General features: G+C 57.4%; 1 protein-coding gene across 1 annotated transcript in view; it reads left to right on the top strand.

Annotated features, from left to right (window-relative positions):
* Window positions 1-14803, top strand: part of CDH23 (cadherin related 23) — a 407397-nt gene that overhangs the window by 264230 nt on the left and 128364 nt on the right. Inside the window, exons 14-15 of the mRNA XM_073878857.1 lie at window positions 11880-11944; window positions 13793-14030. Of these exons, the coding sequence (XP_073734958.1) occupies window positions 11880-11944; window positions 13793-14030 (303 nt within the window). The remainder of the gene's footprint in view (window positions 1-11879; window positions 11945-13792; window positions 14031-14803) is intronic.

The following is a 14803-nucleotide window of genomic DNA, read 5'->3' as shown; positions in this document are numbered from 1 at the left end:
ATTTTTTTTTTCCTTTTTGTTTTGTGTGTGTCAATGTCAGACAGAGTAGGGTTCAATTCCCAGCTCCACCAGGGACCAGCTGTGGGACCCTGAGCCACTGGCAGCTGTGAGGACAGGGACGTACTGTCTGGCTCGCCACGTGTGCCCAGCACCCAGCCTGTGTCTCAGGGCCTGGCTCCCCCAGACGCAGACCCTGAGACAGGACTCGCGGGCCTACAGTTTACTTGGGAGAGGTGGCCCCAGGAAACCCGGGACTGGGAAGTGAGAGGAGGTCACTAAAGGGGGCGTTGTGAGGCCACTTACCACGGGGGGCTGTTGGAGCTCTGTCCACTGAGACATCCAAGGGGAGAGTGAGCCCGTCCACCTCAGGGCAAGGAGGCTGGGGCATTGATCCATCGACTCCAGCCCCCAGAGTGAGCGCAGCTTCTGGGGATGTGGGTACCCCGGCAGGCCGACTGCTTCCTTGGGAAAAAAGCCTGCAGGCCAAGAGAGGCCCAGGTCCTGTCAGGAAAGCAGCCTCTGTTGGGCGGAGGTGAGCAGCAGGGGCTTGTGTGTGGCGCCGGAGGCTTCCACCAGCTGGGGCACTTTCCCCATCCATAAAACGAGGGCGGCCTTCGGACTTCTTTCCCACAGTGGGAATGGAAGTGGAATGTGGACTAAACCGGGCTGAGCTGCTGTGACTGGTTTTCTAGTTATTATCGGCTGGAGCTGCTTCATCCGTAAAATGGGACTGTGATCCCCATCTTGCTGGTGCTTTTAAGGATTCGGGACAGATTGTGTCAAGTTCCTCACGCAATGCCGGGCCCACAGGTGATGCTCAGCAAGGCAGTGATCTCGGTTACCCCTGTGCCTCTGGGGGGGCCCCCCGCCCCCCAGAGATGCCAGCTCCCACATCTCCCCGGCAGGAGGCCCAGGGCCCACCGGGCCCGCCCAGGCCCTGGGTGCTGGCAGCCGCCTGCCACCCTGACAGCCTCTGACATCCCGTCATTGCTTTCCCAGGGAGACTCCTTTAAGCACAGAACTGCTGGCCAGAGCAATTTGCTCCCCATCAATTTTTATTTCCAGGTTTTAAAATAAAGAGAAAGAAGGGGGTAGGGGAGCCCAAGAACAATACGTGTCTGTAAGAACAAACAAGCGGGGGACCCCTCACACCCGGAGAGCACCTGTCAGCCCCAGCCTCATCCCGCCTCCCCCTGCCACACGGACAGAATGGACGCCTTCACACGCGGGGCGGGGGCCGGGAGGAGGGCTCCTGCACGGCTGAGCCACGTCCCCTCCACCCCCGCCCGTCCTGCATGGGGCCCAGAGCTGTTAAAATTGGGGGTGGAAGACTAATACCTGCTCCCCTGGAGGCGGTTCCCCCTGCCAGGCACCGATCTAAAGCACCTTACATGCAACACTTTCTTTAATCCTCACGATGACCCCGTGAGGCAGGTACTATTATCAGACCCATTTAACAGAGGAGAGAGCTGAAGCTTAGAGTACATGTTTCTGTGGCGGTTCCTCCTCTCCTCTCCCCCCCTTGTCCGCCCTCTCTTTCTCCCCCCCCACCCCCGCATCGTATCCTTCTGGTGCCCTTGCCTCCTCAGAAGTCTATTCAGAACACTTCTGAATAGACCCCTGGCTTGTCACTGGTAGGAAGGACCTCGTGAGTCCTTCTTCATTTATAATCTCTTGACTCCGCTGCAGTTTGTGGAGGGCCTCCTGTGTGCCATGCACCGGTTGGATGCAGGGGATGCGTGCGGAACAAGACAGGTCCTGCCCTCAGAAAGCTTACAGTCTGTGGAAGGAGATAGCCAGTGAATGCTCACCCCGATGTTCCTGCTGAAACCATGCCCTTCTCCCCACTGCATCCGGCCATCGGCCAGGGCCCGTCCATGCCGGCGGAGTCCAGCCAGTTCCCAGCACAGGCCTGACCACCCCGGTCCCAGCCCATGGCCCCTCACCTCTACTGACCACTGTGACCACCCCAGCTCCCAGCACATGCAGCAGCAAGCAGGCAGCTGAGTGAGCTTTTTCAGATGTAAATGGGTCCTGTCAGCCGAGCCTGCAGGGGTGAGAAGGAGCGCTGTTGGCCCAGGGCAGTGGAGTGCAAGGGTTGTGAGGCCTGTCCCGTTGGGAGCCTGAAGAACAGGGTGGCAGGAGTGGAGTGATCCAGAGATGGCTCCGAGAGGACGTCAGAGGCTGCAGAGGCTGGCCCGCCTCAGGGATCATGGAAGGCAGTTTGGATTTTGTCTTAAATGCCCTGGGAGCCTTCTGAGCTGGCCAGTGGGGTCTCCTATCATCATTCTGGCTCCGGCAGAGGATGGGCTGTCGAGGCCAGAGTAGAAGAGGCAGGTTAGTCGGGAGGTCGTGTAGCACACAGGCCCTGAAGCCCGCTGTCTTACTCGGGGTCCCGCAGCTGAATGGTTGCAGCAGAAGCTGGACCAGAACCCAGATCTCACTCTGCCGTCCTGTTGGTATTTTCATGACCACTCACTTAGCCCAAATCCTTTGTGAGGCTCGGTGCCTCCAAGCAGAAGCGCATTCTGTCGCTCGAGGCACAGAGAGACCAGCAGGGTTAGCAGAGAGGCTTTAACCCGACTTGTGCAGCAATTGGTTGTTAGAGGCTGTGGGGAAAACGGTGTTGAGAGATCCCGAGGACCTCCGTGCCCTCAGTGCCATGGTGAGTCAGTCTGCCACGGGCATGGGTAACGGAGTCGTGACTGTCCATCCCCGATCCATAATGGGACACAAGGGAGGAAAGGCCCTCTTCCCTTTCCCCACCACCAGCTGGGCCCCCACCCTTTTGTAACTCCACCCCCCCCATGAGTGACTCGACGGTCCCATGTGCTCTGAGCCTCTGTGCCCGGGCCCAGACTCCCCAGCAGCACCCTCCTGTCCAAAGGCCTCCTATATGCCCGGAAAGCCAAGAGCAGGGCCCAGGAGCTTTCCTGATTATATTTTTCTCTCTAGGATCTACAGTGTCCCTGAGCTCTCTCCTGAACCCTATTGTTCACTCCCTGGTACCACTGCCCACCGGGTTACCCTTGCTCCTCGGCCCCTACACAGCATTTTCCTTAGAGCTACTGGCTACTTCCTCTCCTCTGAGGAGTGTGACCATCCCCCTGGCCGGCACCCCCGCGAAGGTGCTTAGAGCAATAGCTTCCAGCCAAACCCTTCTGCCCACCTAGCACCCGCCACATGCTCACCCATCAGCCCCAGCTGCCTTCTTAGATGATGAGCGAAACTGATACACCCAGCATTTCCCCCAGAAGTGCGGGGCCGACTAAACGTTTCCCAGCCATTGGCTTCTGCCTCGTGTCCTAGAAAGGACCCCAAATCCTCTCACAGAGTGCCGTGGGAGGGCGTGCGGGAGCACGGGAGAGGACCAGGCCTCATGGGCCTGATGAGGCCAAGTGGAGGTCTCCCGGCCTCTGGGCTCCTGGCTTCCTTCTGCGGAGTCCCTCCTGCCTCACGCCAGCCACACCAGCCTCCCAGAGCTTGCAAGAGTGCAGTTAATCTCCCATAGTTTAAGGAGTTATTCAGAGAGGCTCAGCGAATGATAAACGTGGAGAGCATTACCAGCAAAGCACCGGGGCTCCGTGGAGCTGTTTAAAAATGCATTCTCCCATGTAAATTTCTGCTCCATCAATCCTTATGACATGTCAAACATTGCTATTGTTTCCTGAACAAATTGTACCGTGTGCCCTTCTCTGCAGATTTGTGCACGGGAGCAGAACTGCTCGCTGGCGCCCACCGCCTGCCACCATTGCCGGGACCCAGGGCTGCTGGGGAGGCAGCTGGGCCCGCCTTGCTTCAGAGCAGAAGCCCCGTGCGGGGTGTCCGGGCGAGCATGCGTGACGGGGGTGCGGGCGCTGGTGGGGAGTGATTGAGTGAGTGCCTGCTGGCTGTCAGCCTGCAGGGAAGGGCACACAGGTGGCAGGGAGGGGGTGCGGAGGGGCCACAGGGGCTGAAACCAGGATGCCGTGGGGGTTGCCCAAGACTGAGGGTGGGTGCAAGTGTGTGCATGTGTGTATGAGATTGTGTAGTGGGATGGGGTCCACCTGAGCCAGAGAGAAAGAAGATTTCTATGGGAGGCAGGAGGACAGGGATATTTTGGGGGCTGTCTGAGCCACAGGGAGAGGAAGAGAGAGGGTACGTATGTGTGAGAGAGAGAGAGAGAAGGGTGGGGGAGCGTGAGGACACAGGAAGAGAGAAGATGCAAGGACAAGACTTTCAGGCTATAGAGAAGGGTGGAGGCTGTGTAACCATGAGAGAGGAGGGTGTCTGTCCCCAGGGAGGGATCAGCGCTGTCAGAGTGGTGACAGTTCGGAGGGAGACCCGGGGGAAGGCCAGAGCAGGCAGGAGTCAGCTTGGGGCCTAAGGCCCAGCGTCCGTGATGGGCCTTTGCGAGGCTATTGAGACGGACCGTAGTGGGGTGCAGACGTACGTGATGGGGGCAGTGTGTCAGCAAAGGGAGGCCCTTGGTCCAGAGCAAATGAACGGAAGAGGGTAGGAGATGGTGACGGCTCATTGTGAAAATAGGCTGGGTCAGAAGGGGGCCCTTGGGAGGGGTTGGCACCTAACCACTCGTGAAATGGTGGGTCCTGGGAGTGGGCGTGAGATGTGATGAGCTGGGCTGGGCACAGAGCCCTGGCATATAAGTTAAAGGGAGGGCTGTACCCAGAGGGTGCTGGGTGAAGAGCCCCGATGGGGCCGGGAAGGGTGCCCACGGCCAGTCAGGCTGCCCTGACTTTAGCAGGGGACAGCCTATCCCAGTCTAGGTCATGAGCCACGTGCACATACCAAGACCAAGCCTGGGCAGAGGTGGGGGGGCCTTATTTGAGGGCCAAGGGTCTTGGCTGAGGGCCTGCCTCCTGGGAAACCACAGCCGGAGACCCCTGCTTCCTCTGCTGATGGGCATGGCCAGAGGTGCCGGAGCCGACCCCTTCCAGGCAGAGGCTGGGGCAGAGCCATTATGGCAAGAAGGAGACAGCCTGCGGGGACTCATCTGGCTTCCAGAGGGCAAGGACAGTGACCTCCTAGAGGCACCCTGGATCTCATGGCTGAGCTCTCAAACTGCAGGAAGATACCTCTCCCCCAGCCCCACCAACAGGGGCAGCAGGGGAGGGGAGTGGTTACTAGCACACGAGAGCACAGTTGAGTTCATATCTTGTACCCTGGCCATTTGACCTTGAACAAGTTGATTGACCTCTCTGAGCCTCAGTTCCATCTGTAAAATGGGGATAACATTGGTTCTGGTCCCCCCAGCACCAGGGTAGGGCTGTCAGGAAGATGGAATGAAATAAGGTGTGGCAAAACGTTGGGCACAGTGCATAGCTCAAAGTATGTGCTCGAAGGGCCATGGCCAGGGGCACCATCTTACCCACCATCTTCCCCATAGCCAAGGGAAGGTGGGCATTTCCGACTCAGGCCTGGCCAGTCTGGGAATTTGGCTATTCCCCCACTGCAGGCTCACCTTGTCTTAACCTTTGGAATTTCCCCCGCCATGCGTGCGTATTTATTTTTTTCCTTTTTGTCAGCAGAAGAAAATTACACTTCGGCCGGCATTGTCCACCACGGAAATAAGCACTCACGATGCAATTATAAAGGCCTAGATGAGGGAATTAGTTTTGCTGGTAATGCCAGTGTTGGGGAGAATCAGAGGAGACGCCCTATAAACTGGGCGCTGGAAAGCAGCCAGTCCCAGCCGCACCCTCTCCCCGAGGCCTGCGGCGGGGCAGCTGCGGACCCTGCGTGCGGGCCCCTCTTCCTGGGCGGCACCCACTTGCGCTGGAGGAGGCTGGTGCTCTGAGCTGCCTCCGAGCTCCGTACCTGCCGTAGGGCCCTTCTCCCCAGGAGCTCCCAAGGGCTTCTCATATCCGGCCGGTGACCGCCCCATAGACCCAAATACACCCGGCCGAAGAGGTCTTTCCCGGGGTCTAAAATAGCAGCCCCGTCACCGGCTAGCCCCTTTGCTCTCCTCACAGTTGTACCATCGTCTGAAATTATGTTCTTCAGCTAGTTCTCCCCTGCATTCTCGTCTTCTGCCCTTCCCATCTGTAAGTCACATTCCAGCAAGGGCATTGGCCTACCTATAGCCATGACTCCAGGACCTGGTATGGTCGCTGGCACATTGCAAGAGTCCAGAAAATATTTACTGAATACTCAACTGAGGGGCTGGTCGTTGTCTTCACAAAGGTTCTCTCCGTGGTGTGCCAGGTGTCCTCCATCTGCCCCTCTACACCCACTCGGCCCCTTCCCACCTGCTCTGCACATGCCCCAGCAGGTTGATGGCATGGGCCATTTGCTGAGGCCCCCTACTCAGGCTGCAGAGCTCAGGGGGCACATCAGAGCTTGAGCGACTCGTTGGAGAGGCTTTAGAAATGTCAGCTGTGCCCCCTGGGTGAGCTGAACGGCCCTGCTCTGGCAGCTCACTGCCCACCGTGGCGTCCGCTGATGGAGGACATCAGCCCCCCCCCCCCCGAAGGAAGGGCATGCCAGCCCTCAGTGACTGACGGTGGAAATCCCAGGTTTTACTAAATGTGGCAAAGATCTTGACCCCTGTGCTGGCCACAACAGGGGATACAAAAATGAGTTAGATACAGACTTCTCTGTCAAGGGGTGGACAAGGGGCATACACGGGCAGTTTTCAGAAATGGCAAATTCTACCACATATTCCAAAAGAGGTACAGCCAAGGGCTCTCAGGTCAAGAAGAGTGAGCAGTCGGGGAGCTCCTTCAGTGAGTGGGCATTTGGGGCGGGTCCTGAGGGCTGGGCTGGGGTTTGGATGGCAGTTACAGAATGAAGGGGTAGGTACAACCAGGCCATCAGAACCCAGAACAGCCCAGGTGCATCATGGGGCAGTGGGTACAAGACTGCCAAAGCCAGCCAGGCCTCGACACCAGGGTGCTGGTCTGGATTTAATTCCGCAACAGTGGGGAGCCACTGAAGATTTTTGAGCAGAGGAAATCATGTTAGCCGTTGGTTTTGACTTCTTGCCCCTGGGTAAGCAGTAAAGTGTACCAGAGTGTATCTGTGGGTAAGATTCTAGCCCTGGGGGATGGTAGTGGGTACACAGAGACAGCGGAGGGGAGGCCTGGAACCCTGGTTTGGCATTTCTTAGAATTCCCAGGTACGGTGTGAGAGCTGGCCAGCTGGGCCGTCCCCTTCCCCCATCCCTGTAAGCTCTCTGACCCGCCCGTGAGACCCCGCACATAACCCTGCACGGAGACGGATATACTCATTCCTAGAATTCTAAAAAAAAAAATGCCAGACCAGGGTTCTAGATGAGCACCTCAGTTATGCTGCAGGCCTCCCCTCCGCTGTCTCTGTGTACCCACTACCATCCCCCAGGGCTAGAATCTTACCCACAGATACACTCTGGTACACTTTACTGCTTACCAAGACCGGTCATTAGAGACCCAGGGGCAAGAAGTCAAAACCAATGGCTAACGCGACAGGAGAGAGGGTGTTCATGGCACGAGGAGGACATGTGTCCTCTGTGCACAGACCCTGGTCACTTCCTAACCCCTCCCTCCTAAAGTGGGCCCAAGGGTCGCTCTCTGTTTGGCACTGGATTCATTTCAGTGGCATGGGCATGAAGCAGGACTTGGGAAGAAGGCTGGTTGAAAAGTGCATGAGAAATAGAGTGGGGCAGGTCGTAGGCTGAGCAGGGTGCAGGCCCCAGCAGCGCCCTCCACTGGCCTAGCCAGCATGGCACGCTGCACCTCCGCTACACAGGCCCGACTCAGAGGCCACCTAACCCTCGAGGTGCAAAATGGTTTTAAACACAGGGATTTGGAGGCCAGCTCTGCCACTTAGCAGCGGAGAGCTCTTGGGCAGCTTTCCTATGGATGATCCTGTCTGCTTCCCATTAGGTAAAGGCAAGGAGCAGGGGGTTATAACAGGACCCAGCTCACGGGCCTGGGGCCAGCATGAAAGACGCGTACGTGAATGCATGTTGCGGAGGTGTGGATGCAGACATAGGGGACAGAGATCGTGAGTCATGACCCCGCCGTGTCCCCGGGGAGCCAGAGCCCGGTGAGAGGAGACACAGCAGCTGAGAGCTTCCTCTTCACAGCACCTTCAGAGCTGGGAGTCTTTCCCCAAGAGCCGAGCCCTAACCCAGCCTTGGGGAGCCAAGGAGGACAGAAGAGTGTGAGCCAGGCAGGGGAGGAAGAAAGCGGTCCGGGCAGAGGGAGCAGATAGGCTGGGCCAGTGTGGCCCAGAGCTGGGCATGGTCTGGCCTGGGTCAGAGATGAGGCTGGAGCTGGCAGCAGGGGCTGGGCCACAGCAGGGGCAGAGCCACAAGTGTGTGTGAAGGAGGAGGGACCGTCCCGTGAGGGCACCAGTGAACCCAGGAGGGCCTTGTGGCAGGGTCTCCGAGTGATGGGATTTGCTGCCTCCTCCCAGGCACAGAGCCCTTGACCCAGCCCCCCTGTCGCTGGCGCCGGCCCGAGCACCCCGGCGAGGGCCTCCGTGCCGGTGCCGGCAGCCCGAATCGTGGCAGGGGCACAAAAGCCACTTTCCATCTTCTTCTGATTCTGCTTCGTGCCTTTGAAAGATGAAAGTTCTCCCTCTCCTCTTCACTGGGCATACATATTTCATACGGTCATTAGACGGTGGCACTAAAGGACTCACAAACCTTCCCTGGTCAACATCAGCAGTGTGGGCGGGCAGTGAGAGGCCCCAGGGGAAAGGGGTCACTGCAGGAGCCCATGGCTGTGCCCAGCCTGCCGCAGGGGGAGCATGCGGGGACTGGGGCTGGGGGTGGAGGCCGCCAGGGTCTGCCCAGGGAGAGCAGACCGGCCCATCTTGTCGTGGCTGAGGCCGCTCCAGACCCCAGGGTGAAAGGGCCCGAACAAGGGGGACCTCCGGGGTCCTTCCTGCCCTGACAGTCTGAGTGCGATTTCACAGGTCACCCAGATAGGACACCCACTTTGTCCCTGGGGCCGGGAAGCCCCTCATGGTTTGATGGGGCCCCTCACTTCCTGCACAACCCAGCCCTCGCTTGCTCTCCTCCTGATCCCCTCCACACCGCCTAGCTGCTCTCTCGGGTCCCTGGCCTCTTCTCTCAGCCCCTGTTGCTCCCTCCCCTTGGAATCCTGTTTCTTCCCTGGCTTTGCCCCATCTCTGCACCCCCTTCTTACCAGAATCCGTTCATTCCTTTTCCAAGCATTCATGCAGCCGCTGCTCTGTGCCAGGCCCCGAGTGCTGGGCGGGGAGCCCGGCAGGTGCAGTTCTGCCTCCCATGCCCCCCGCCCCCGGATCCTTTCCTCTGACCCACCAGGATGCTGAGGCCGGGGTCGGTGATGTTTGGTCACCCGGTGACCTGCGCTGTTGACATTGGCCTGGAACTGGGGTCTCTAGGCCACACTGACCCCTCACCAAGGGGCCTGATGGCATCACCAGGCCAAGCTGCGCTTTACTATAGTTGAATCCTGCCACACGTGGTGATGATGATTAGTGGGGCGGAAGGGAACTTCGGGACTCCTCCCCGCTTGCCCTCTGGTCCCTGGAAGGGACCTTATTCTGAGGAGCTTTGTCTCCTCCCCCTTGGAATCACCAGGCGTAGGTTCTTCTGAGAGCAAGCTCTCCTCTTGGTTCGGAAGCAATAACACACCGAGGCCAAGGGCACAGCAAGACAGCCCTGGCTTCAAATCCCTGTGAAGCCTTGGGGAAGCTCTTTACCTTCTCTGTGCCAGTTTCCTTGTCTGTAAATTGGAGGTGGTGCTGATAATAGGCCCCACCTTGTGGGGTGCTTCTGAAGATAAAATGTGTGGCAAGTGCGAGGTGCTCAGTAAATGGCAGTTGTCGTGAGGAGTGGCTCAGGGCACCAGGGAGGGTCTGTCCGGGAATCAGTCCCGCGTACGAGGGTGGCTTCCACGGCTCAGCGTCGTCTTTGTCACTTATTCGACATGCATCCCTGAGAACCTGTGGTGCGCTCAGAGCCTGGCCGAGCGGAAGTCTGCACACAGTCTTCCAGAACGCACACAGTGGGGACGTTGAAAGGGAATCTGGTACAAGAGGCCGCCCCTGGCCCCAGAAATGGCTTCCTTCTGGATAACCAAGTCTTCTGGATAACCGAGATCTGAACCCTTTGGGTCTAAATGTTTTTTTTTCACTTGGATGATTTGGTATCGAAATATATTATTCACTTATCTGCCTTCCTCAACTAAGTATACCGAACACAAATTTTTCTCCAACATTCAGGTTTATCATAACATTGAATTTAATAGATTTCACAGAATCTAGGAACTTGAAAGAGAACCTCAAAAAATACTTAGTACAAAGATACAGAGGGTGGAGGAAATAGAGGTTGGTAAAAGGGTACAAACTTTCGGCCGTAAGATGAATGAGGTCTGAGGATCTAATGTATAAGATGATGACTAGGGTTGATAACGCTGTATTGTAGAAGTAAAATTTGCTAAGAGAGTAGAACTTAAGTGTCCTCACCAAAAAAGAAAAGAAAAAGGTAAATGAGAGAGGCGGGATGGGTGTGTTAATTAACTCAGTGGGGGACATCCTTTTATAGCGTACACGTATATTAAATCATCACATTGTACACCTTAGATATGTTACCATTTTATTTGTCCATTATACCTCACTAAAGCTAAGAAATAAACGTATTTTTATTAGCAGAAACTCTTTCCCATCACAGTCTTATCGAGAAGCCCTGAATGTAAAGCAGATGTCCCCAAGGTCAGCCCACGGCCTTTGCCCCTGCCATCTGGCGGCAGCTGCAGGCTGTCCCGCTCCAGGGCAGTGAGTGGCCTGAGGAGGGGGCAGAGTCCCAGTGCCCGGCACACAGTGTGTGCTTAATAAGGAAAGAACGAACGAATGAATGGTGTCATTTCATCTCCACTGTGGACTATGGCCATGCCAAGAATGAGGAAGAAGCCGGAAGTCCCACCCACAAAAGCCAAACCTCTGCTGAAACTGCCCTTGTCCTGGAGAAGGCAGGAGATGGAAGGGGGCCCGACTGGGGTGGCCTAAAGAAAGGAACCGCAGGCTGGGAGTCGGGATCCCTGTTTCTGCCTCCCTTTGCTCGTGACCTGGCTCGTGACCTAGAATGGGCCTCACTGGGGTCGGGGCCTCAGTTTTGTGATCTTTGAAATGGGTGGAAATGTCTGTCTTCTTCATCATGTGGGACAGTTGTGAGGATAAAATGAGGTCATGATAACCATATGTGGTCTTTGAAAATGTAAAAGGCGGGACGACAGAACAGGCGGGCAGTGGTCACCACCATTGCCACAGTCATCCGCGTGAGGCAGGCCTCTCCCCCTCCCCCGTCTCATTCGACGGCAAGTGGCAGAAGCCAGGCTGGACCAGCCCAGGTAAAAGAGGTCTTGCTGGACTCACAAACCAAACTGAGGCTGGAAGGCGTGTCAGGGGCAGGACTCTAGAAGCCCCCCTTCCCCGAGGGGCCTTTCCCACCGGGAGGCACATCGGACACGGATGCTTTGGGGACTAGGAGAGAAACACTGGAAGAGTCCACCAGATGGTGGAACCCACTTCCACCTTTGTTTGCAATACTTTGCAAACCTCCAAGTTGCCACCCCCAGGCCACAGGTCCAAGACCTCTTCCCCAAGCCCTCTGAGCCTCTGCAGAGCATAAGCCTGCCTGGCCTGACAGGAGTCCAGAGGGGGGTGGTTTCCCCACGTTAGAGATTTAGGCAGAAGACCGATCCTCCAGAACTGGGCTCTCCACTCTCACTGTCAATAGCGCTTGGTGCCTGGGGGCTGAACAACGAACTGAACAACGAACACACCTCTAGAAAATGCAGCCAGAGGAGTTGCGTGGGAGGACCACGGGTTGGCTATGGACATTTCCCGGTGAGATCGGGAGCCTCGCTGGGTCTGGCAGCAATGACTTCTCATTCTGACCTTTGCAGGCAACAGACAATGACGTGGGCACCTTCGGGGAAGTCAACTACTTCTTCAGCGATGACCCTGACCGGTAAGACCCTGCCCCAGTGCCCCGCAACCCCATCCCCACCCCGGCAGTGGCACTCTGCTACTCACAAGGTTCAGGAAACTTCTCGGTGCCCGGGGAGGGTGCTGTGCTGCCGTGGCTAGAGCACTGAGCGGGGGAGTCGGAACCCACGGGCGCCACGGCCGGCGCCACCCTGGCCGGGGCACGGTCTTGGTCAAGTCCTCTAAACTCTCGGAGGCATCGCTTCTCTGACCCTCAAAAGATAGCCTTTAGCTTTGGGAATGAAGCAGCTCGGAAACGCTAGTGACGGCACCCTGCGAAGGCTCTATCTGGGAACCCTTGCTGTGTGTCAGGCTCTGCGCCCAGGGCTTGCCGCACGTGATCGGATTCCATCCCCCCAAGCACTGGGCCCCGTTATCATCTGCGCTTTGCAGAGGAGGAAACTCAGAGAGGCTGAGCCATTTGCCCAAGGTCACACAGCTGGTAAGCTCTAGGGCCCAGCCTCTGCATGTGGTCTTCACCACCGGGATGCCTGGCCTCCAGCAGGAGGGGGCCCGCCACGTGCCTCACCGCCCGGCTGGGGGCAGCCTCGCCCTGTCAGCCACCGTGGCTCTGGGCCATCTCTTTCCCTTGTCCTCCGTTAAGCCGAAGGGGAAACCCTCTCGTTTTTAACATGATCAAAAGCCAAGTTGAAGCCAGAGAGCAGGTCTGCTTCTATAAATGAAGGGTCTGGGACGCCTGGGTGGCTCAGTCGGTTAAGCGGCTGCCTTCGGCTCAGGTCATGATCCCAGGGTCCTGGGATCGAGTCCCACATCCGGCTCCCTGCTCCACGGGAAGCCTGCTTCTCCCTCTCGCTCTGCCTCTCTCCTGCTTGTGCTCTGTCTCTCTCTCTCTCTGACAAATAAATAAATAAAATCTTAAAAAAAAAATAAATAAAAACGAAGGGTCTGATGCATCTGGACGCTCGACAGGATGAGGAAAACAGTGGCTGTCAGCTTGCATTCCGGGCCCTGGCTGGCTGTGGGAGTGCTCAGGAAGAGACAGAGATTGTTAGGCGCATCTGGCCATTCTCTGCCACTCCGGATGCAGCGTCGAGAGGGGAGGAAGGAGCCAGCCGCAGGAGGCATGCACAGGGCACCTCTATCCCTCAGGGCACCCGTGTCCACACGGCCTCGTCCTGATCAACTTGGGTTTCCTTATCTCTTCCCATCTTCTTCTACTGGTCTTGGAGCCAGGACCTTCCAGGCTCAGAGGACCAGATCCGGGCATACAGGTGCCAACTTCCAACTCAAGGGAGGCTCCCAAGGGGCTGTTTAGAGGAGGCGGCCAGATGGATGGTCTCGCTGGACCACATTTCTCTCCGGGAGACAGTTGCTAGGCTCTTAGCCAAGGCTTTGCCCTGGAGCAGAAGAGAAGGGCTCTCTCCCGAGAGATGACCAACCACCCCCCTCCTAGCTGGATGCTTTACCACGCACTTAAAACATTTTGGTGCAAAACCATCTGGGATGGCAGAATTTCTGACCGTGATTGTTCTCCAGCATCTAAACATCTACAGTGGGCAGAAACTCCTGTTCACAGCAGGAGGAGGGTCATTCTGCCTGAGTTTCCTCTCTGACGAAATCAACCTGCATCCTGCCTTTTCAGTACCCGACTGTTCCCCTCCCCCCTGTGGTCCTCACCCCTGCCCCCCCACCTCCCACCCCACTCCCTGTTAGAAATAGGCACTCTTCTGATTCAGGGCAAGTGAAAAGACAGCAGATTTCTGACTTTATTTCTGTTTATCACCTCGGGCAAGGACAGGCTAGTAAACACAGGCCTTACCTTTGCTTTACACCAAGGTCCCTTTCTCTCCCCCTGTCCCTCCTGACACAGGTTCTCTCTGGACAAGGACACAGGACTCATCATGCTCATTGCCAAACTGGACTATGAGCTCATCCAGCGCTTCACCTTGACCGTCATTGCCCGGGATGGGGGTGGTGAGGAGACCACAGGCCGGGTCAGGATCAACGTGTTGGATGTCAATGACAACGTGCCCACCTTCCAGAAGGATGCCTATGTGGGGGCCCTGAGGGAGAATGAGCCTTCTGTCACCCAGCTGGTGCGGCTCCGGGTAAGATGCCAGAGCATCCTGCGGTCCGGTCCCCCTCCCATCCGCCCACCGCCCTATGGAAGCTGCCGCAAGAGAGGCCAGCCCGCCATCCACAAAGAATTCAGCCCCGATTTGCGTCAGGCCTCTGAGCATTCCCTCGGGTCCCTGGCAACCAAGTGGGGCAAGTGCCTGGGTCAGCTTAAATTTCAGGTCACTCTTCAGCAAAGGAATGTCCTCCCCCTCTCCCTTGGCAAGTGGCGAGCAGGATCTCGCCGAAGGACCCCCATCCGGGCCCCTTGGTGGCTGCTTGGGATGGAGAAAGACCCCAGACCCCAGCTAGAAGGAACCAGAGACCATGTCACGGAAGGGGAAACGGGAGGGGAGAGGCCGTCCCCAGAGGCACGAGGAGGCAGTGGAGCAGTAGGGCCAGGGCCAGAACTCGGGACCCCACACTCCCAGTGTCCTCCCGCAGTGAGTCCCCCCACGCAGAGTAACTCTGACCAGAGACTTCTTAATGTCCCCGCTCCCCTCCCCCAGTGGGCCCACCCAGACTGAGAGGACCCAGAGCCTCCCTTTAGAACTGGATTCTGAAGCACGCGGGGATGAAGGCAAGGGATCAGGGGTGGGCCCGGGGGGATGCAGAGAAGGCAGAACCCACCGACCATGCCATCCTGCCCCACTCAGCTCCCGGTACACCAGAGTGGTGGGATGGCTTGGAGGCTCTCTAGGAACAGAGACCCCTAAAAAGCAGATAATCAATTCAGTCACCCCAGAAGACCGTCAAGGAGAGGAGG

This window comes from Callorhinus ursinus, unplaced genomic scaffold, assembly GCF_003265705.2.
Source record: "Callorhinus ursinus isolate GAN/ISIS: 27379988/994484 unplaced genomic scaffold, GSC_fseal_2.0 scaffold31, whole genome shotgun sequence".
Classification (NCBI taxonomy): domain Eukaryota; kingdom Metazoa; phylum Chordata; class Mammalia; order Carnivora; family Otariidae; genus Callorhinus; species Callorhinus ursinus.
The sequence above is the reverse complement of the archived record's forward strand: the minus strand, read 5'-3'. Positions and strand labels throughout refer to the sequence as shown.